The following is a 21,038-nucleotide window of genomic DNA, read 5'->3' as shown; positions in this document are numbered from 1 at the left end:
AATGTTTATTCTTCTGATCCATGAACAGGGAATGTTTTTCCATTTCTTGGTGTCTTCTTCAATCACAGAGAGGATTTTTAAAAGAACAAACTCCAAGCATACACTGTCAACAAGAGTTGTACTTTAGATTCAGAGACACAGAGTGGTTGGAAATGAGAAGATGGAGGAAGATAATTCATGCCAGCAATTCCCACAAGAGAGTTGAAGTGGTTACACTAGTATGAGACAAAATAGACCTTTCAGGGGAAAAAAGTATTCTCAGGGAAAAGAAAGGTGCTGTGATGATACAAGGATCAATTGTCAGAAAGATATAACAGTTACAAACACACACACCTAACAACTAAACCCCCAATGTGTGATGACAGACAGACATAGTGAAGAGAGAGAAATAAGCAACAATTGGAGACTTTGATATCCCCACTCTCAACGATTGGTAGAGCTACTAGATATAAAGTCAGCGAGGATATAAACCCTCAACAGTATCATGAAACAACTTGACCTAATTGACATATGGGAGACTCCATCCAGCAACAGCAAAATACACATCCTTCTGAAGCTCACAAGGAACATTCTCCAGCATAGACTACCCACCAGGCCTCAATAAATTTAAAAGGATTGAAGTCATTCGAAGTAGGTCCTCTGACCACAACAGAATTAAAGTAGAAATCAGTAGCAGAAAAAAATTTGACATTTTCACAAATATGTAGAATTCTAACAACACATTCCTAAATAACCAGTGAGTGAAAGAAGAAATCACAAGAGATATTAGAAAGTACTTGGAGGTGAATGAAACAAGATACATAAAGCAGTGCTTGGAGGGAGATTTATAGCTATCAATGCCAATATTTTTAAAAAGAAGGAGAATTTTCCACATTAGGAAACTACAAGAAGGAAAGAAAACAACCCAATGCAAGCAGAAAGGAGGAGAAACTAATAAAGATGAGAAAAGAGAGGAGAAAACAAACACCAGAGAGAGCAGCAATGAAACCAAGGTTTGCTCTTTGAAAAGATCAACAAAACTGACAAACAAAATTTAAAAAGAGAGAAAGAAGAGCCCTTTATTAAAATTATTGAAAACAGGAATTAAGGAGAGGCTGTAACTACCAACATTACAGAAATAAAGATTTTAAGAGAATATTGTGAATGACATCGGATGGCCCAGAGGAAATGGACGCTTGCTGGGAAACACAAATGATTGAACTAAGGAGATCAGAAGTCTGAATAGACATAAACAAAGAAATTTAATTGGGAATTTGAAAACTTCCCATGAAGAAAAGCCCAAGGCCAAATGGCTTCTCTGGAAAATTCTGTCCAATAGTTAAGAAAGAAATCAATCTTTCACAAAGTCTTCCAGAAAATAGAGGAGGAAACAGTCTCCAACTCACCCATGGAAATAGTACCTCCCAGTATCAAACCCAGACCGACACATCGAGGCCAGAGAAAACTACAGACCAATATCCCTAAGGAATAGAGTTGTAAATTTCCTGGGCAAATTACACAACGACATGTTACGTACCCTACACCGTGACCAAGTGAGACTTCTCCCGGGAATGCATGTGTGCATTAACATCCAAAATGCCGTGGTCCAGTGCATCGTATTAATACAACATGGGGCAAAAAACACAAGGAGCATCTGTGCAGAAAATGTGTTTGATAAAATCTAACACCATTTATGATTTTTCAAAATCTCCCAGCAAAAAGGAACAGAAGGGAGCTTCACCAACCTGATAAAAGGTATCTGTGAAAAACTTGCAGCTAGCCTCATGCTTACTGGTGAAAGACAATGTTTTTCCCTCAGACTGGGAACAAAACAAGTTTCTATTCAGGTGTACACTGGAGTTTCAGCCAATGCAGTTAGATAAGAAAAAGGGGGAAAAAGGGCACCCAGATACTTATTTATAAGAAGTAAAATTGTCTTTATTCACAATCCACATGATCCTGTTTCTAGAAGACCCTAAGGACAAACGACCCAATTAAAAATAAGCAGGCACCTCACAAAAGCAGATAGATGTAGAGATGTTCAATATCATTTGTCGTTAGGGAAAATCACGTGATGGCACTACACACCTATTGAAGTGACCAAAAATTAAAAAAAAAAAAAACAGTAGTAGGAATTGCTATCAAGGACACTCTGTTTTTTTGCTGGTGGGAAGGCAGAGTGGCACAGTCACTTTGAAACATAGCTTAGTGGTTTTTACAAAGCTAAAGATAGCCCTACCACGTAGGCTAGCAGCCATGCTCCCAATGACTTGAAAACTTACATCCTCACAAAAAGTTTCCCATGTGTGATCATAGTGACATCATTCTAAAACTGAACACAACCAAAATGTCCTTCAATAAAAGCTAAAGTGGGGTACGATGGGGTATTAGTCAAAGATCAAAAGAAATGAGATATCAAGCCACAGAAAGACATGGGCGAATAGTAAAGGTTTGTTGCTAATGAAAGAAGTCAGTCTGGAAATACCTCACACCATGTGATTCCAGCCCTATGACATTCTGGAAGAGGCAAAACTGTTGGTGATGCTTCATGGTCACCCTGGGTTTGCAGAGAGGAGAGAAGGAGAGACACATGCTGTCGGAGTAGAGAGACTGTTCTGTACGATGCAGCAAGGAGGAACAGAGTGCCACATCTCTGTCCGAGCCCATAGAAAATCAGAGTGCAAAGAGCAAACCTTAAAGTATGAATCTTTCAAAAAGTCATTCAGGCAGTCTGGGGGTCCCAGGATGGAGTGCAGAATGTGACAGAATGACCAACCTGTGCAAAAATGTACAGCAAGTTCCCCAAAGAAGGTGGGGAGGAAGGGAATCTTGGAAATGAGTGGCATCTGTAAGACTAAAGGCAAAGGAAACCATTAATGAGCACTGGACTGGAGTTGATGGAGTGGTGTCCATGGGAATAAGGTTAACGTTCTGATGCCTCCCCATATACGTGTCACAGCTGAACAGTTAGGTATACGTGGGGACAGCCAGTTCCCACTGTCGGAGTGTGTGGTTACAGAGAAGCCAGCAGAAGAGGCAACAGTGATCCGTGGAGTGATGAATGAGAATTGAAGACCTCGGCTGAATTTACGTTGGGTTTAATGTGGGTGGTTACATACAGACATAGGAAGGTGTGTGTGCACAGAGTGGCATATAAACAGAAGTGTCCTTGCTGTGTCAGAGAGAGAAGCTGGAAACGTGCAGCAGTCACACAGGCACACCCAGCACCCAGGTCTGGGTTTCCAAAACCATTCTTCAATAAAAGCGGGGGGGTGGGGAGGGGAATAGCTTACTATAGGACATGTACCGTATGCGCAGGGGAAATCTTATAGGGCCAGAAAGGAAGTGTTTCTTAAAAAAAAATCTGTGACAGGGGTATGCCAGAGGGATAAAAAAAGCCAACTCAGAGCTCTCGCAATGTCCATACCCAAAACCACAAAAACAATTAGTATTGGATTATAACTCAAATAATAAATATCCAGGAGTCCACACATATAAATACATGTTTGGAAACATAAACAATTGGGGAAAGAGACACATCTCCCATATGCAATTCTAATTCCCCCTCCTTAACTGTGAGCTGCTGTTAGTGACTTTCTCCCGAAGGGTGCCAAGTGGAGAGGGGGGAAAATAGTAACTTTATGGTGGGGAAGCCTGACATACACAGCGTGATCAGGAGGCCAAGGTCAGCATGGACAGTGAAAAATCATGTTAATAAATGACACTCTATCCCAGTAGTCTTCTCACCTCGAAGTACATAACCCGCGTGTGGTCACAAGGAAAATGCCAAGAAGATCCTGGGAGGTCTGACCAGCACTCTTCAAAACTGCCAAAGCCATTGAAACCAAACAAACAAAAATGAAAGTCTGAAACCGTCACATCCAGAGGAGCCTAAGGAGATTTAACTACTAAACGTGATGTGGTGACCTTGATGGGACCCTACCACAGAAGGAGGACATTAGGAGAAAGTGAAGGAATGCCAAATAAAGTGTGAATTCTAGTTAATAACTATGTATCAGTGTTGTTTCATTAATGGTAATAACTGCAGCCTACCACTTATATGTTAGTAGGGGAAACTGGATGTGGGGTACATGAAACCTCTTTTGTGTCTTAGCAATTTTACTGTAAATCAAAAACCCTTCTAAAATTAAAAAAACCGGGGCGCCTGGGTGGCTCAGTCGGTTAAGTGTCTGGCTTCGGTTCAGATCATGATCTCAGTTTGTGGGTTCAAGCCCCGTGTCGGGCTCTGTGCCAACTGCTAGCTCAGAGCCTGGAGCCTGCTTCAGATTCTGTATCTCTCTCTCTCTCTGACCCTCCCCTGTTTGTGCTGTCTCTCTCTGTCTCTCAGAAATAAATAAAAAACATTAAGAAATTTTTAATTAAAAAAACTTACTTTCTTAATGGACAAATGATTTAACTAGATAGTTCAATAGAGAAGATGCTTGAATGTTAATACACCTGCAAAAACAAAATAATCAACGTCATTAATTGTTAGGGATATGCAACTTAAAACCACCCTGAGGTATGGCCACGCATCCACATGAATGACGGCTGTCAAAAAGGTGGTCATTAGCAAGTGTTGACAGGGATGTGGGTAAGCTGGAGCTCAGATACACTGCTGGTGGGAAAACGGTTTGAGCATTTCTTCCAAAGTGAACCCAGATTTACCCTTTAACTGAGCAGTCCATTCCTCTGTATCTACAAGAGAGAAAGTGAGACAAATGTTCTCGCAACGACTTGCACAGAAATGTCCACGGGAACATTATTAGAGCACCGCGAAGTGGGAACACCAGTAGAGGATGGATAAACAGAATGTGGTCTCTGCTAACTGCTCGTATGCCCTACACCGAGCAAGACCCACAAAACCTCCCTGCTCAGCGATCCAAAGGACTTCTTATTTATGATTCCGTTTCTAGGAAACATCCCCAAACTGCACATCTGTAGAGACCGGAAGCATAGGAATGGCCGCCTGGGACTGGCGTTGGGATGAAGACTGAGTGCAGACAGGCCTGGGGCGTCTGCAGGGGATAGAAATGTTCTAAAAGTGGACTGTGGTGGGGGCACCTGGGGCTCAGTCACTTAAGCGTATGACTCTTGGTTTCATCTCAGGTCATGACCTCACGGGGGGTGGGTTCGAGTCCCTTCATTGGGCTCTGTGCTGACAGCTTGGAGCCTGGAGCCGGCTTGGCATTCTGTCTCTCTCTGCCCCTCCCCTGCTCATGCTGTGTCTCTCTCTCTCACACAATCAATAAATAAACCTTTAAAAAAGCAGACTGTGGTAATGGATGATTAACTCTGTAATTGTACTTGAATTGTACATATAAAAGCAGGTGGCCTCTCTAAATTATACCCCAGTAAAGCTAATACTTTGGTAAGAAAGGTAATACTTTGTCATAATTACCAAGGAGCACTGAAGTGTTTACAGCTGAGAATAAATGGGGAAAGACCTCCTGAATTCTTACAAATGAAAAATCAAATATTGGGGGTAACGTAGTGATGAAGTTGTAAACCTGTCAATGCAGTTTTTCCAGATTGTGCTATCTTTACAGAGAAAGTGTCTCATATATTTCAAGAGACCATAAAGAGCAAGAAGAGAATACTGAATGTGTACGAACCCTTAGAGAACGCCGATCAGTGCTTTAGTTTTGTTTAATGTACTTCCCCAAAAGCTCATAAAAATAGGTACTTTGGCTGTGTGAATTTCTTGCACGCAGACATAGGAAACTGTACATTGAAAGCATCCCAGGGCGTCCTTAGGAATCTCACGTTGGATCATTCTTCTTCCAAAGATTGGAGTAGACGGATGTGGGAAGGAGACATGTGCATCCCTGGCGTGTCACCTGACGGAGTGCACACTGTGCCTGGTGCCTCCGCCTCGCACTCACACCCACACGGAGTTCAAGGAAGCCCTCAAAAGGGCGTTTCTTCAAGCAGGATTAGAAGGGAGCCCCACCGCTTTGATGGTGGCTAACGTAAACCTAAAGCAGGTAAGTCCAGTTTATCTTCCTTATTTGCTAAGTTGGCTGTGTAAGGAGCTCCCCGCCCATTTAATATTTGAAAAGAAAACCCCGCCGTGCCCTGGCTGTGCTGTTGATCACTCTGCCCCTAAAGGCTCTGGGTGGGAAATCGTGCTGCACGCAGTTTTGCATAAGCCCTACAACAGAAGCATTTTCTGTCTTTATAATTCTCATTTTGATCGACAGATTCCGAGTAATTTGTCTGCATAGCTAAACTGGTTTTCCAGTCTGGATTTTGGAAAAAATACCAAAAACCCAAAAAAGCAAAAAACACTATTATCTGAATCCACTGTCTACTCTTGTCCGCAGCGTCCTGTGCTAATTTCACCGTCAAGTTTAGCACTTTCCTGGAACGGTATACTTTGTTTACAGACAAGCAAAAAAAAAAAAAAATGCTAATCACCCAACTACTTTTTTAATCTCTCGCTTGGCATAAACTATGCCTTTCCTTAGCCTACACATAATTGGGGAAGCCAGCTCAGATTCTATTCACTTCTCTGTGGCAACATTTCAAGACAACATTATTTATCATCTATGATCCAGACTCACACAGTTATGAGTGGTGTTTCAAAGTTTCCTCTGGTTTCCTCTCTAATCCTAGGCCTCCCTCCCTAGAGCTTTGTTTTTCTTTCATGGGTATCTTGAGAGTAAATCCGAGTGCTATGTCATATCTGCTGTTCTCCATTGTATCCAGTTTTCTGCTTTAATTATATGTCTTCTCTTTCCCAAACATTTTTTTAAGTCTATTTTTTTTTTTTTTGAGACAAAGGGTGAGCTGGGAAGGGCAAAGAGAGAGGGCGAGAGAGAATCCCAAGCAGGCTCCCCACTGTCAGCACAGAGCCCACCCACCCCGTGACTCTGGTCCCAGTGACCCAGGCGTTTGCGTCCCATTGGTACCATACACGTCTCTCTCTCTCATGTTCCAATGAACGAATGGAGGGACGTTGCTTATTTGTACTCAGACAAAAAACCACATTGGCTTTAAGAGAAGTTTAGCTTTAAAAAAAATAATAAATTGGGGCACCTGGGTGGCTCAGGCAGTTAAGCATCCGACTTCGGCTCAGGTCATGATCTCACAGTTTGTGAGTTCAAGCCCTGCATGGGGCTCTGTGCTGACAGCCTGGAGCCTGCTTAAGATTCTGTGTCACCCTCTCTCTGCTCCTCCCCCACTTGTGGTCTGTCTCTCTCTCTGTCCTTCAAAAATAAATAAATGTAAAAAAAAATTTTAATATAAATATTTAAAAATAAGTGAACCTGAGTTGTCCTTAAATACTTTTGTTGTCTCAGTTTGGTGCGTTAAGAACGAATACATAAACAGTTTACTCCTGATGCAGTATCTGTTTCACCTCAGGAGTCATTTCTGGAAGATTTGAACAGCGTTCTGAACTCACAGAAAATCCTGGACTGGTTTGAGGATGAGGAGCTGGGCTCCATCGCGCTGAAGGTCCGCTCCATCACTGAGAAGTCTGGGCCCGTTGACGAGAGGCAGTCTTTACTTGCCCTCTTCTGGAAGGTACGCGCTGGGGGACAGGCTTCAGCAAACTATCACGGCGAATTAAAAGTAGACGCGTGTATAATTCTGTCCATGGTTTCCAAGTTTGATAATTTTTTTTAGGTCTTTAAATGAGTTTTCTTTTCCTTTCTTTTTTTATCCTCTCAGAATGGGATAAACGAGTGTTCAAATCTAAAACTATGGGGTCCACTCAAATCCACACACACAGACAGACACTTCTCCCTCAGGGAAGTCCAAGATTGCCAAGGATCTGGGCCTGCCCAGTGATCAGTGGCTAAAGAAAATGGTAACAGTGAGAGGCAATGACAAAGAGAATGTGGGGGCGCCTGGGGGGCTCAGTCAGTTAGGTTTCTGACTCTTGGTTTCAGCTCAGGTCATGATCTCACAGTTTGTGAGTTCTTGCCCCACATCATGCTCTGCACTGATGGTGCAGAGCCTGCTTGGGATTCTCTCCTTCTCTTTGCCCCTCCCCTGCTCGTTCTCTCATTCTCTCTTTCTCTCTCTCTCTCTCTCTCTCTCTCTCTCTCAATGTGTCTCAAAATAAACAAACGGAAAAAAAATTTAAATAAAATAAAAAGGAGAAATTAGATCCCAGGAAAGGCAAGGTAGACGAATTCTTTCATCCCTTTGACTGGCTCTGGAAATTGTACAGAAAGAATAATCCAGAGAGAGCAGGGGATATTCAGAAGGAACTCAGCAGTGGGGTCGGTAAAGGCCTGGTTTGAAGGGAGACAGAATCCAGACCAATGAGCTAAGCTTTCTGTGTCTTTAAGGCATGATGACTGACCAGCGGCTCAGTGGAAAGAGATGTGATCACCCAGACCAGGTGTTCACAGGGGAGGTGCCCCAGGTCGGCTTGTTTCTGGTGCCAGTTTGTCTATAACGAGTCATCTGAAAATGGAACTGGGCCGTCCTCCACGATTAAGGGAGAACGTCGAATGAATGGATGCTTAGATTGGGTTGTTTTTTTGTTTTGTTTTGTTTTGTTTTGTTTTGTTTTTGAGAGAGAGCAAGTGTGAGCAGGGGAGGGACAGAGACAGAGAGAATCCCACACAGGCTCTGAGCTGTCAGCACAGAGCCCAGTGTGGGGCTGAACTCGCAGACTGTGAGATCACAACCTGAGCTGAAATCAACAGTCACACTTAACCGACCAGCCCCCAGGCGCCCCAAGTTATACATTTAAATGCCATGGCAGAAGGAAAGATGGCAGTTCTTCTCATCACTGGTGGCGCTCTAGCATCTTGTTACTAAAGTGGTTTATATAGACTGTGATCGGAGAGGAAGAACAAGGAAGTTCTTGCTTGGAGTGTGGAGACGAGTGCACTCCAGAAAGAAAACACCAAGCACCCCAGTTAGCAGTCAATTTAAATTGATTATTTCATTACTTACATGCATATTTTATGCCACTTCCAATCATCATTGGGAGTGTCTTAACAGTAATAATCGCAAAGGCATACTTTAACCTATGAACACTGACTATTCGTCAGTAGAAATTTGGGGATGGGCAAAGCAAAGAGAGGTCATTCCGTTTTTGATGCAAACCTTTCTGTGTTCTATGAATTTGGCACTAAGTGGTTTAATTTGCTTTTCTAAGTTTTTGAGAGACGAAAAAGCAGAGAAAGGATCTTACGCACTTACCCTTTCAGCCTTAGCACACTCCCAGGGCATAGTAGGCTCCTTGATGCGCAAGCATACCATCGCTTTGTACCAATGGGACTGTTTGCATTGACCGCTGATTGATGGCAGCTGCTTTCAGTCACATGGGTTCCTTTAAAGCAACACTTGGAAGTGAGGGAACTGAGCCCAGCCTGCCTTGCAAGAAGCCAGGGACAGCAGCACAGAGCAAGGCCTTCGAAGGGGACAACACAGGGGGATTTCAGAGAAACTAGGGCTTTGTCCAAGACCTACAGGACTGTGGGGGCTCCGATCCATCCGCTGTGAGAGTTCAGGGCTGCCCCCAGGCTTTCCACCCCCCACCGGCTCTGTTTCTCTCTTTGCCCCTCAGCTGTCCATCATCACCCACTTCTCCTATTGACATTCTGAGCGCCCAGAATGCCAGCACCCCAGAGAACAAGGGCAACAGCCCCCCACATGTGACCTGAGATCCCCGCTAAGCAGTACTCCAGCACCACACCCCCTCCCAAGTTCAGGTTTATGCAAGGGCTGCTCTGGGCCCCACAGAGCACCATGCTTCTCAGTCTCCACTCCGCCCATTAAGTAAAGAACAGAAATGAGTGTCATATGGAACTTTCCAACACAACGTTTTTTCCCAAAGCAGTGGGTTACACGTTAACAACTTGCGTTTTTATTGATTTTCAGAGAATACATAAAAATCTTCATGTCTTCATGACTGTGAGTCCCTCAGGACCTGACTTCCGTCAGCATTGCCAAAAGCACCCTTCCATGGTCACCGCATGCACGGTGGACTGGTACGAGAGGTGGCCAGAGGAAGCGCTCCTCACTGTGGCCGATTCTGTCTTAAGAGAGAAGGTGGATTTGGAGAGCAGGGAGGTAAATACATCCTATTTTAAACATTTGGCACAAGGGGCACCTGGGTGGCTCAGTCAGTTAAGTGTCCGACTTCAGCTCAGGTCATGATCTCACATTCATGGGTTTGAGCCCCTTGTCAGGCTCTGTCCTGACAGCTAGCTCAGAGCCTGGAGCCTGCTTCAGATTCTGTGTCTTCCTCTCTCTCTGACCCTCCCCTGCTCATGCTGTCTCTCTCCGTCTCTCAAAAATAAATAAAAAACATTAAAAAAATTTTTAAATAAATAAAAAAATAAACATCTGGCACAAGGGAAGTTTCCAGTTATTAACAGCATATTGCAGAATTATGTCCCGGAATAGCGGTGAATCTTAGGTGGGCAAAAATGTGAAATAAGTCAAGTAGTTGTCTTGACTCTCTATCAGGTCCCCATCTATTTTCCCCCCTGCTCCATCCTATTTCAAAGACACCCAGATTCCTCAGTGCCTGGGGCTCCTGCCACCTTGCACCCAAGGTGAACAGCAGGTGTCTTTCAAAGGAAGCAGCCTCTGGGTGGCGTGCCGGATGGCACAGTGAGGTGGCCGCAGCCTTCTGTGTGCTCCCCGGAAGTGTCTCTGGTGTGCAACAAACCATGTTCTCTCAGAATTCCTGGGCCACAGTGAAGAAACGTCTTTTCTGCTGTGACCCAACCTTCTGGAGGTGAGGCCTCCAGAAAATGGCTTGCATCCTTACTAGCCAAGCGTCCAAGGGATGAGAGGCCGAGGGTAGAGTCCGCATGGAGCCAGCTGGGTGGAAGGTGACCAGGTAGTGGCTACACCCGTGGGCTGGGGTGCACACCAGCTTATGTCTCAGACAGAATCCTCCCCAAAACAGCCCAGGCACTCTTTTCTCCTCTGGCTTTTCCACCCAAAATTCCTGTATATCCTTTGAGACCGTACATTTTCACAGCCTTACTTCACTCAAGGAAGTGAAATTGAGTCTCACACTCGATAACCCACTTTAAGAAACGATGATGGGAGATAATGTCAGTCAGCCATTAGCCATGAACACTGGCCATGATAATGGCTCCATTAGCGCTCGGATGGCCCAGTGGAAGGAGTCACTAGTCAATGGCCATAGTGTTGCCTTGTCCACCAAAGCCCTAAAACTTCTATATTTTTGGTGCCCTTCACCCAGGCTCTTTAACAACCACTCCACCCCTCAGAATGATAGACTCTTTCAAGTTCCTCACCATGTTCAATGTCCCCCTTCCTGGTGCATATTTAGACTGTTTTCTTTTAATTCTTGAAAATTATTTTTCAGGACTTAAAGGAAAAACTCGCCCCAGCATGTGTCCAAATCCACAAAAGCATAAAAGACTTGAGCACAACATACTTTCAGAGAACCGGACGGCATTATTACGTCACTCCCAACAGCTACTTGAGATTCATGGATACATTTGCTCACATACTGAGGTCGCGCCAGAGGGAAATGCAAACAAAGAGGTGAGACTCTGAGACCAAATCAGAAACACGTGTCTTCTTTAAACTGGTGCTTTTAGGGGCACCTGGGGGGCTCAGTGTACAATTTTAGCTCAAGTCATGATCTCACGGTTGGTGAGTTCGAGCCCCGAGTCAGGCTCTGTGCTGACAGCTCAGAGCCTGGAGCTACTTCAGATTCTGTGTCTCCCTCTCTGCCCTCCCCTGCTCATGCTCTGTCTCTCAAAAATAAATAAACATTAAAAATAATTTTAATGAATAAATAAATTGGTGCTTTTATTTGTAAAAGAAAAAAAAGACACAAGTATAAGAGAATGATCCAGGATCTACCTTTCCAAGGCGGGAAAGACAAACCTCCCAAGAGGCAAGGCGTTGAGAGGCCGCCACAAGGAAACCACCTCTTCATGGTGCCGTCCTCCGATACGTATCGTGGTGGACCTCGCCTTGCTGGCATTTCGTCCCGTCTCACACCTTGTGAACCCTTCTTCCCACAGGAGGCGTTTGCACATGGGCCTCACCAAGATCCTGGAAGCCACCTCCCTAGTTAGAGAAATGCAGGAGGAGCTCCTGACCCTCGGCCCTCAGATAGAGCAAAACTCAAAGGTGCGTCCAGTTTGAAACCTCTGTGGAATACAATTGAATATAAACAGCGTTGGGAAACAGAGGCATTCACACATGGCAGAGATGGGTCGGAGTCCCGCCCCGTGAGCATGCAGCCACGGAGCCTCTTGGGCTCAACTTTCTGATCATAGAATGAACAAAAGAGTAACATAGCAAAATAGTAACATCATTGTATTTTAATAATTAAATGTGATGACAGGCAGATAACTAGTTGTAAAAGCTCACATAGGAAAATTCCATCATTCTTAGTTAAATCAACCGGAATTGTGCTGCAGTTCCTTGCATTCTGCAGGGTGTTCTAAAAATCATGCTTCTCACACTGCCTGGGTGGCTCAGTTGATTAAGTGTACAACTCTTTTTTTTTTGTCGTTTATTTTTGAGAAAGAGACACACAGAACACAAGCAGTGAAGGGGTAGAGAGAAAGGGGGAGCACAGAATCCAAAGCAGGCTCCAGGCTCTGAGCTGTCAGCACGGAGCCCAATATGAGCTTGAACCCACAAACCGCAAGATCATGGCCTGAGCTGAAGTTGGACACGTAACTGACTGAGCCACCCAAGTGCCCCTAAGCATCCGACTCTTGATCTCAACTCATGTCTCCATTTCAGGGTCATGAGTTCAAGCCCCGTCATTGGGCTTCATGCTGAGTGTGAAGCTTGTTTGGTTTTTTTTAATAATAATAAATTAAAATTAAAATTATACTTACCACTCTTTACATGTATTGTAACAGAATGATCTTGACTGTGGTCATCCTTTCTAATTCAACCTGTTAACCGAATATATTTCAAGCTGATTTTGATACATTTTGTAATAATGAAATGAGCTTTACGAATTTTTCTTTAAATGAATTTCTCTTCAAAAAAAGAGATGCCGTGTCTCTTAAAATTCATCTTCCAAAGAACTGTGTGTTTCATCAGGATAAGGAAGCCCTAATGAAAAGACTGCAGAAAGATTCACAAGTAGTCGAGAAAGTTAAGATGCTCATTAAGCAAGAGGAGGAAATTATGGCCGAACACGTAAGAATTGTGGAAGAGGATGCTCAGGTAAAATGAAGATATAATCAATGACAATTACTTAGAGATTTGCAAAATTACCCCCTAATCCCAAAATGTGAAGGTTGGGCTGACTGCTCTTGAATCTATCATGCTCAAGCATGGATACTTTTAATTCTTACCCCAACAAATGTTTATTGTAAATGAAACTGGGAGCACAGAAACACGGAATCCCTAACCCTGAGAAAGCCACACCCCCAGGCGGAGACAGAGACAGCCAGGCTGTCCAGGTCACCGTGTCAGGAAGTCCTCTGAGCCACGTCACAGACACACATGGCCTGCGAGAGGGGCCCCAGGCACCCGTTACCACTAGTTCCACATAAGTAGTCTTAACCCATTGCTGAACCGGCCAAGCCCCACTCACCCTCCGGTGAGAACTGGGCAGGAATCAGGTCCGTGCAGCCAGTGCACCTGCTCAGAGGACATGAAGGTGGAGCTGCTCGTGTCTCCCATGGGCAGCGGTTTCTCCTCCAGCAGCTCCATCAGGGCAAAGGGACACATAGGCTTGTCCCTGCAATCTGCATGCAATTACCTATTTGTAAGTTACACACACGAGGCCCACCCAGTGGAGGGGGTGTTCATCATGGGACACAGTGGACGTGAGCATGCATCTCAGACAGATTAGATGGCTGTGTTCACGTTAGGCCAAAGGTGGGGGAGAGGCTCATGAGAGGAGCGGCCAAGCGAAGAGCAGCCGCCCCTTCCTGCCCCTTGCATCCAAGTTCGTGTCCCCCAGTCACCCTGTGTCTCAGGAGCCTCTAAGATCCTGTTTGCTTTGAAGGCCAGCTTACTTCACACTCAATGGCGTAAGCAAATGCCCTTCCTCACATGCACACAGCAGATGTCCTCATATGAGCAAAGTCATATGATATTTGTCTTTCTCTGACTAATTTCACTTAGCATAATATTCTCTAGTTCCATTCACATAGTTGCAAATGGCAAGACTTCATTCTTTTTGATGGCTGAGTAATACTCCATTATATGTGTATACTGCATCTTCTTTATCCATTCATCTGTCGATGGACATTTGGTCTCTTTCCATACTTTGGCTATTGATAGCACTGCTATAAACATTGGGGTGCATGTGCCCCTTCAAAACAGCACTCCTGTATCCCTTGGATAAATACCTAGTAGTGCAATTTCTGGGTCACAGGGTAGAGTCATCTATTTTTAATTTTTTGAGAGACAGAGAGACAGCATTTTTTGAGGAACCTCCTTAGCTGTTTTCTAGAGTGGCTGCACCAATTTGCATTCCCACCAGCAGTGCAAAAGAGATTCTCTTTCTCCACATCCTCATCAACATCTGGAGTTGGCGGAGTTGTTAATGTTAGCCATTCTGACAGTTGTAAGGTGGTACCTCACTGTGGTTTTGGTTTGTATTTCCCTGCTGATAAGTGATGTTGAGCATTTTTTTCATGTGTCTGTTGGCCATCTGGATGTTCTTTTTGGAGAAGTGTCTGCTCATGTCTTCTGCCCATTTCTTCACTGGTTTATTTGTTTTTTGGGTGTTGAATTTGATAAGTTCTTTATAGATTTTGGATACTAACTTTTTATCTGATATGTCATTTGCAATTATCTCCTCCCATTCTGTCAGTTGCCTGTTACTTATGCTGATTGTTTCCTTCACTGGACAGAAGCTTTTTATTTTGATGAGGTCCCAATAATTCATTTTTGCTTTTGGTTCCCTTGCCTCTAGAGCTGTGTTGAGTAAGAAGTTGCTGTGGCCAAGGTCAACGAGATTGTTGCCTGCTTTCTCCTTGAGGATTTTGGTAGCTTCTTATCTTATATTTAGGCCTTTCATCCATTTTGAGTTTCTCTTTGTGTAAGGTGTGAGAAAGTGGTCCAGGGACGCCTGGGTGACTCAGTCGGTTGAGCATCTGGCTTCGGCTCAGGTCATGATCTCATGGTTTGTGGGTTCGAGCCCTGCATCGGGCTCTGTGCTGACAGCTAGCTCAGAGCCTGGAGCCTGCTTCAGATTCTGTGTCTTCCTCTCTCTCTGACCCTGCCCTGCTCATGCTGTCTCTCTGTCTCTCAAAAAGAAAAAAGAAAGTGGTCCAGTTCATTCTTCTGCATGTCACTGTCCAGTTTTCCCAGCGCCACTTGCTGAAGAAACTTTTGTCCATTGGATTCTCTTTCCTGGTTTATCAAAGATTACATTTATGGGTCCATTTCTGGTTCTCTGTTCTGTTCCACTGATCTAAGTGTCTGTTTTTATGCTAGTACCATCCTGTCTTGATGATGACAGCTTTGTAATATAGCTTCAAGTCTGGGATTGTGATGCCTCCTGCTTTGGTTTTCTTTTTGCAGATTACTTTGGCTATTCGGGGTCTTTTCTGGTTCCATACAAATTTTAGGATTGTTTGTTCTAGCTCTGTGAAGAATGCTGGTATTATGTTGATTGGCATTGCATTGAGCATATAGATTGCTTTGGATAGTATCGACATTTTAACAATATTTATTCTTCCAGTACATGAGCATGGAATATTTTCTCTTTTTTTGTGTGTCTTCTTCAATTTTTTCATAAGCTTTCTGTAGTTCCAAGTGTACAGATTTTTTACCTCTTTGGTTAGATTTATTCCTAGGTATTTTATGGTTTTTGGTGCAACTGTAAATGGGATCAATGTCTTGATTTCTCTTTCTGTTGTTTCATTCATGTATAGGAATGCTACCAATTTCTGTGCGTTGATTTTATATCCTGCCACTTTGCTGAATTCATGGATTGGTTCTAGCAATTTTTTGGTGGAATCTTTTGTGTTTTCCACATAGAGTATCCTGTCGTCTGCAAAGAGTGAAAGTTTCACCTCCTCCTGGCTGATTTGGATGCCTTTTATTCCTTCGTGTTGTCTGATTGCCAAGGCTAAGACTTCCAGTACTATGTTGGTAATAACAGTGGTGAGAGTGGACATCCCTGTCTTGTTCCTGACCTTAGGGGGACCAAAATGTCTTTTGAAATGCAGTCACTATTCCCCAACACTTAGGAATTCTGATGAATTCTTTTTGCGTAACCTTCCATCCAGAAAAGTGGAACATGAACGGTAGGTTAGAGTAGTGTGTGCTGCATTACTGGAGTCGTGACGAAGGCGTGGACTTCTGCTTTGAGTAGGTGTCGGTTAGGACCTGAGCCCCCACTTCCTGATAAACGGAAGGACTTTCCACAGAAAACCTGAGTTCTGGATGCATATATCGCCAACCTTGGTTCTCTTCTACTCTGTCGGATAAATTTCTCTTACAACAGGACCCCTGGCCCAGCACCTCAATGTCACGTGACCAGAAAAGCGGGGGGAGGGCCAGCAAAAGCATTTGGAAGTCATTATGACCTGAGACAGCTTTTGCAGTAACTATACAGGTGGGACCGTGCATGATGTGTCAGCCCTACACGCAGCCCTGTGCGCTCACCCATCCTTGGGGGATCTGACTATTGCAGAAAACCGCCAGAAAGATAAGGACCGTGCTGCCCAATCTGGACAAGGCCACCATGGCCCTGAGTGCTTTGGATAAAGCTGACGTGGCTGAGCTAAGGTAATGTACCTCAGTTTGTTCTGAGTCGGGAACGCTCAAAATGAAGCATAAACACGTGGTAGAAGTTATGAGTCTGTATTCAGACATTTTCAGATCAAGTCCCCTTTGCCCATCCTGGCTACTTTAGATTTTTTGCTGCGTGCGTCACTCAGGGCTCTGCAGGGGTGTTGGTATTTTTTGTAGCCTCGAGAAAGGAAACTGCCAGGTAAACTGCATGATGCTCTGTTGGTCATGAACCGAAGCCTCGTCTGAGACATAAATGTGCACCCGGACGTTGTGCACCGTGTATGCGAACCTGCAGGCGGGAGCCACAGCTGTTAGGGAAGCTCCCAGCACGGATTCCCACAGGTGGGGAGACGGCGCCTGTGGGGCACGGGCCTGGTGTGGCAGTGCTGGCCGTGGCCCCAGGGCACCCCCGGGACTCTCCCACCCTGTGCCTGAGCCTAGCCGCCTGGTGTGCAGGAAGGCCAAAAAAGACAAATGCAAAGGAACATATAAGGAGAAATGAGAGGTGCCGAGGTCCAAAACCTGACCCCGTGTTTCTAGTTTGGGTCTTTGGGTCTAGTTTGGGTCTAATTTGGGAGCTCTGCAGCCTAGCAAACAAGACTGTCATCCGCTCTGATGTGTTCAGTTTTCTGTTATTTATAGAAAAGTAGGACATTTTTTCAAATTTTTTTAATGTTTATTTTTGAGAGACACAGCATGAGCAGGGGAGGGGCAGAGAGAGAGGAAGACACAGAATCTGAAACAGGCTTCAGGCTCTGAGCTGTCAGCACAGAACCCCACTTGGGGTTGGAACCCACAAACCATGAGATCATGACCTGAGCAGAAGTCGGATGGTTAACCGACTAAGCCCCCCAGGCGCCCCAGGAAAAGTAGCATTTCAATTAAGGATTCAGGAGTAAGCAAATCTGACATGATGTTTACATTATTGACTCTGGGGCCAGAAGAGAGATGACAGACTAGCAGTCTGTAATGAGTGTGACTCTGTGGGGAGAGGAGTGCATGGTGACGGGAGGCTGGTCCCCATAGCTGACAGTAGGACGCAGAGAGAGAGACAAGAGGAGCGGAAGACACTCTTGACTTTGTTGTCCTGTCTGGCCTTGCTCACTGAATGCATTCTCACACGTTCACTCTGCAGACATTCTCAGTACCCCGCAGGCTGGCCCAGTCTGAGCACTGAGTGTACAGTGGTCTGGGCAGCGCAGCAGCCCAGAAGTGGAGAACTACATGCAATTTGTACGTAAACTGGGCAATGTCTGCAGGAGGAATGGTCTTAGCAGGAGAGATGGGAAGCACCAAAGTCTGGAGCAGAAATGAGCTTCCTGGGTCTCGGGAGCTGCTGATGCCGGATGGGTGTGGCCTGTGCACACAGGGTGTGGCCGGGGTCATTGCTGCATCCCGGCTTCCCCAGTGTCACCCTGCATACCACCTGACAGTGTCCCAGAAGTCCTGTTCTCTTGGCTTTTCCCTGGCAGAGATTCCCGAGGTAGCCCAGCCCCATTTACCGTTAGCCTGGCTCCCAAGGCAGGTGCGAAGGGGGCTAAGCACACAGACCTAGTTCTGGGCTTCCTAGGTTGGGACCCTGGCTTTCTACTTGCAGGGCCTCTCTGTGCCTCGGTTTCCCTTTTTCGCAGCAGGGGCAGCAGGTTGGATGAGTTGAGAACCGTGTGAAGTGCTCAGAACGGAGTCTGGCTTGAGGCAGGTGCTCAAGTCACTTCAGTGCTGACAGGTATCCTTGGGCCCAGCAGGCCCTCCCCCTCCCCCAGTAGCTCAAACTAGCCTCCCTCAGATTCCTTCCCTGTGCCTTGGTGGGGGTGGGGCTGTTTGTCTAAGATTCTCCCTTGTGAGGTGGCTACAGTGCAGCTCTTCCATCCCAACGCCAGGTAAGCGGGAAGCCGTGAAGTACGATCACTGCTGCTGTGATTAGGATGCGCGGCAGGGGCTCCCAGCAGACCCCAGTCCAGCCCGTGCTCCTTCCTCGCTGCTGCTCCCAGCATCAGTGTGCAGACGAGGGCCCTGTGACAGCACTGTCCTTTGCCGACTAACAGCGTTAGCCGCTAGACAGGGAGGTAGTAGAAAATGCAGATTGGAGCAAATTACTTCTGTAGGGATGAGGCTTTAAAGCAGATCGTCAGTGTTGGCAGGTCTCCCTTGGAATCAAGTATTTGTTTCTGGAAGGTGACATGTAGGCAGAACTATAGTCAATGCAATCTATTTTTCCTTTAGTTTATATTAGAATTTTAATAGATAATACATTTATATCAATCTGAGTATATTCCTGTTATGTTTGCTTTAAAAAGAGGCAGGGGCACTTGGGTAGAGTGTCCAGGAGCACCTGGGTGGAGTGTCTGAGTCTTTTTAAAAAAATTTTTTTAATATTTATTTACTTTTGAGAGAGTCAGAGATACAGCATGAGAGGGGAAAGGGTGGAGAGAAAGGGAGACACAGAATCCAAAGCAGGCTCCAGGCTCTGAGCTGTCAGCACAGAGCCCCCAAGGCAGGGCTCAAACTCACAGGTGGTGAGATCATGACCTGAGCCGAAGTCGGACACTCAACTGACTGAGCCTACCAGGCGCCCCAAGTGTCCGACTCTTGATTTCAGCTCAGGTCATGGTCTCGCAGATCATGAGTTTGAACTTCGTGTCAATCAGCACAGAGCCTCCTTAGGATTCTTTCTCCCTCTCTCTTTGCCCCTTCCTTGCATGTGCTCACTTACGCTCTCTCTCTCATTCAAAATAAATAAACTTTTTTAAAAAGCCAAACATAGGCAAAACTGAGGAAATCTTGTTTTGGGATTTCCCCTCTCATTTCTCCTCTATGGACCTTGTCTCTCTCTTGCTAGTTCCTCTGTAATGATCATTGTCATACTGAGAATCTCAGAAAAGCAATCTGATGAATTAGTTCTAAACAAAATGGTAATGATTTAGTTAGTTCTGAAAAATACCTGTATTTTAAAAGGACACTGTAAAAGAGAAGATGAATCTAAATGAATGAATCTCTAATGATGAAATTTGAGGCAAATGCCACCTTCCCAGTGACCTCCCCTTTTGACAATATCGCACTGGTAAAGCTGGCTTCGTTGCCTGCCTTCTTTTGGGAAGTGTGTGGGGGAGACCCACTACCACCAATGGACCTGCCCTTTTGTTCCCAAGTCCCAAAGGCTGTTGCATAGCAAACACAGTCTCGTGGCTTTTCACCAAAACTTGCTCCTTGTGACTGCTGTCCTGACCCCTGGCTCTCTGGAGTGTCCCCTTCCTGTTACTGGTGCAGCGTCCTGTCAGCAGACTAGGACACGGCAGGAGGTGACCTCCGGTGTCCCAATAATCACATCATTAGCCACCTGAGAGACACCCCCTCCCACTCGGTGTTGTTTCAGTGATTTTAAGGTGGGAACTCGAGAGCAGGAGGAAGAGAAGTCAAATGACATCTTTAAGGGAAGGGATGCACTGGCTCTGTCACGTTGTCACTAGCACATGACGCTGGGACAGACAGGAGGGTTCCAACCCTGCGGAACGGTGCCCTGAGCACGGTCGCACTGATGAGAACCACACTCTCACTTGGCTCTTCTGCATATATTCAGGTTTCACGCATTTCATCTTCCTAAAGCAAAGGTACCGGTACATTGAACGTGCCTGACTGTTTCAAGATCCCCAAAGGTGAAATCGCATAACACTGCCTGTTAGACATCTGTGTTCCCTGCCCACTCAGATGATCTCCCTCATGAGGCTGATGGGGTTTCTCGCCCGCTGTAGGGTGTATACGCGGCCTCCCTCCCTCGTGCTGATGGTCATGAACGCCGTGTGCATCCTTCTGCAGAAGAGACCCACCTGGGCCTCAGCAAAGCTGCTGCTTTCGGAAACCGAGTTCCTGAAAAAACTGGTTAACCTGGACAAGGACAGCATCCCCGACAAGGTAAGAGAGTCGGTCCCTAGTTAGTGCATAATTGATGCGCTCCACACGCTTAGTGCCTGGTGTTGAACTTGGCCCCATGCACTCGACCTGGAAGGCGGCGGTGCACCGCCCAAGGAAAGTGCCCCGTCCGAGAATCTGTATGGAGAGAGGGGGCTGCCGGTGGGAGAGGGTCTCTCTGGGTGGATCGCACTGCACCAGGGCACCACAAGGAGTGGTCCAAGTGGTGGGTTAAGTGTCTAAGATTTGTTTTTAGTTGAGAGACAGCTGGTGTATAGCATTGCACTGATTTCAGGCGTACCACACTCAGCCTTTGTCCTCGCTGTCCCACACATAGTTACAAGTGTTTTTTCTTACCATGCTAACTTTTAAGATCTACTCTTAACAACCTGCAAATGACCCAGCAATAGCATTGCTGGGGTTTTACCCATGAGAGACAGAAATGCTGATGCATAGGAGCACAT

At 45.5% G+C, this 21,038-nt stretch overlaps 1 protein-coding gene across 1 annotated transcript in view; it reads left to right on the top strand.

Moving 5' to 3' along the window:
• The window catches only part of DNAH14 (dynein axonemal heavy chain 14), a 296,737-nt gene that overhangs the window by 192,710 nt on the left and 82,989 nt on the right, over positions 1 to 21,038 (top strand). Inside the window, exons 54-61 of the mRNA XM_029934922.1 lie at positions 5,769 to 5,966; positions 7,348 to 7,509; positions 9,829 to 10,020; positions 11,297 to 11,478; positions 11,967 to 12,075; positions 13,009 to 13,134; positions 16,568 to 16,662; positions 20,418 to 20,577. Of these exons, the coding sequence (XP_029790782.1) occupies positions 5,769 to 5,966; positions 7,348 to 7,509; positions 9,829 to 10,020; positions 11,297 to 11,478; positions 11,967 to 12,075; positions 13,009 to 13,134; positions 16,568 to 16,662; positions 20,418 to 20,577 (1,224 nt within the window). The remainder of the gene's footprint in view (positions 1 to 5,768; positions 5,967 to 7,347; positions 7,510 to 9,828; positions 10,021 to 11,296; positions 11,479 to 11,966; positions 12,076 to 13,008; positions 13,135 to 16,567; positions 16,663 to 20,417; positions 20,578 to 21,038) is intronic.

This window comes from Suricata suricatta, chromosome 3, assembly GCF_006229205.1.
Source record: "Suricata suricatta isolate VVHF042 chromosome 3, meerkat_22Aug2017_6uvM2_HiC, whole genome shotgun sequence".
Lineage (NCBI taxonomy): Eukaryota > Metazoa > Chordata > Mammalia > Carnivora > Herpestidae > Suricata > Suricata suricatta.
Note: the sequence above shows the minus strand (reverse complement) of the source record. Positions and strands in the feature narration are given on the sequence as shown.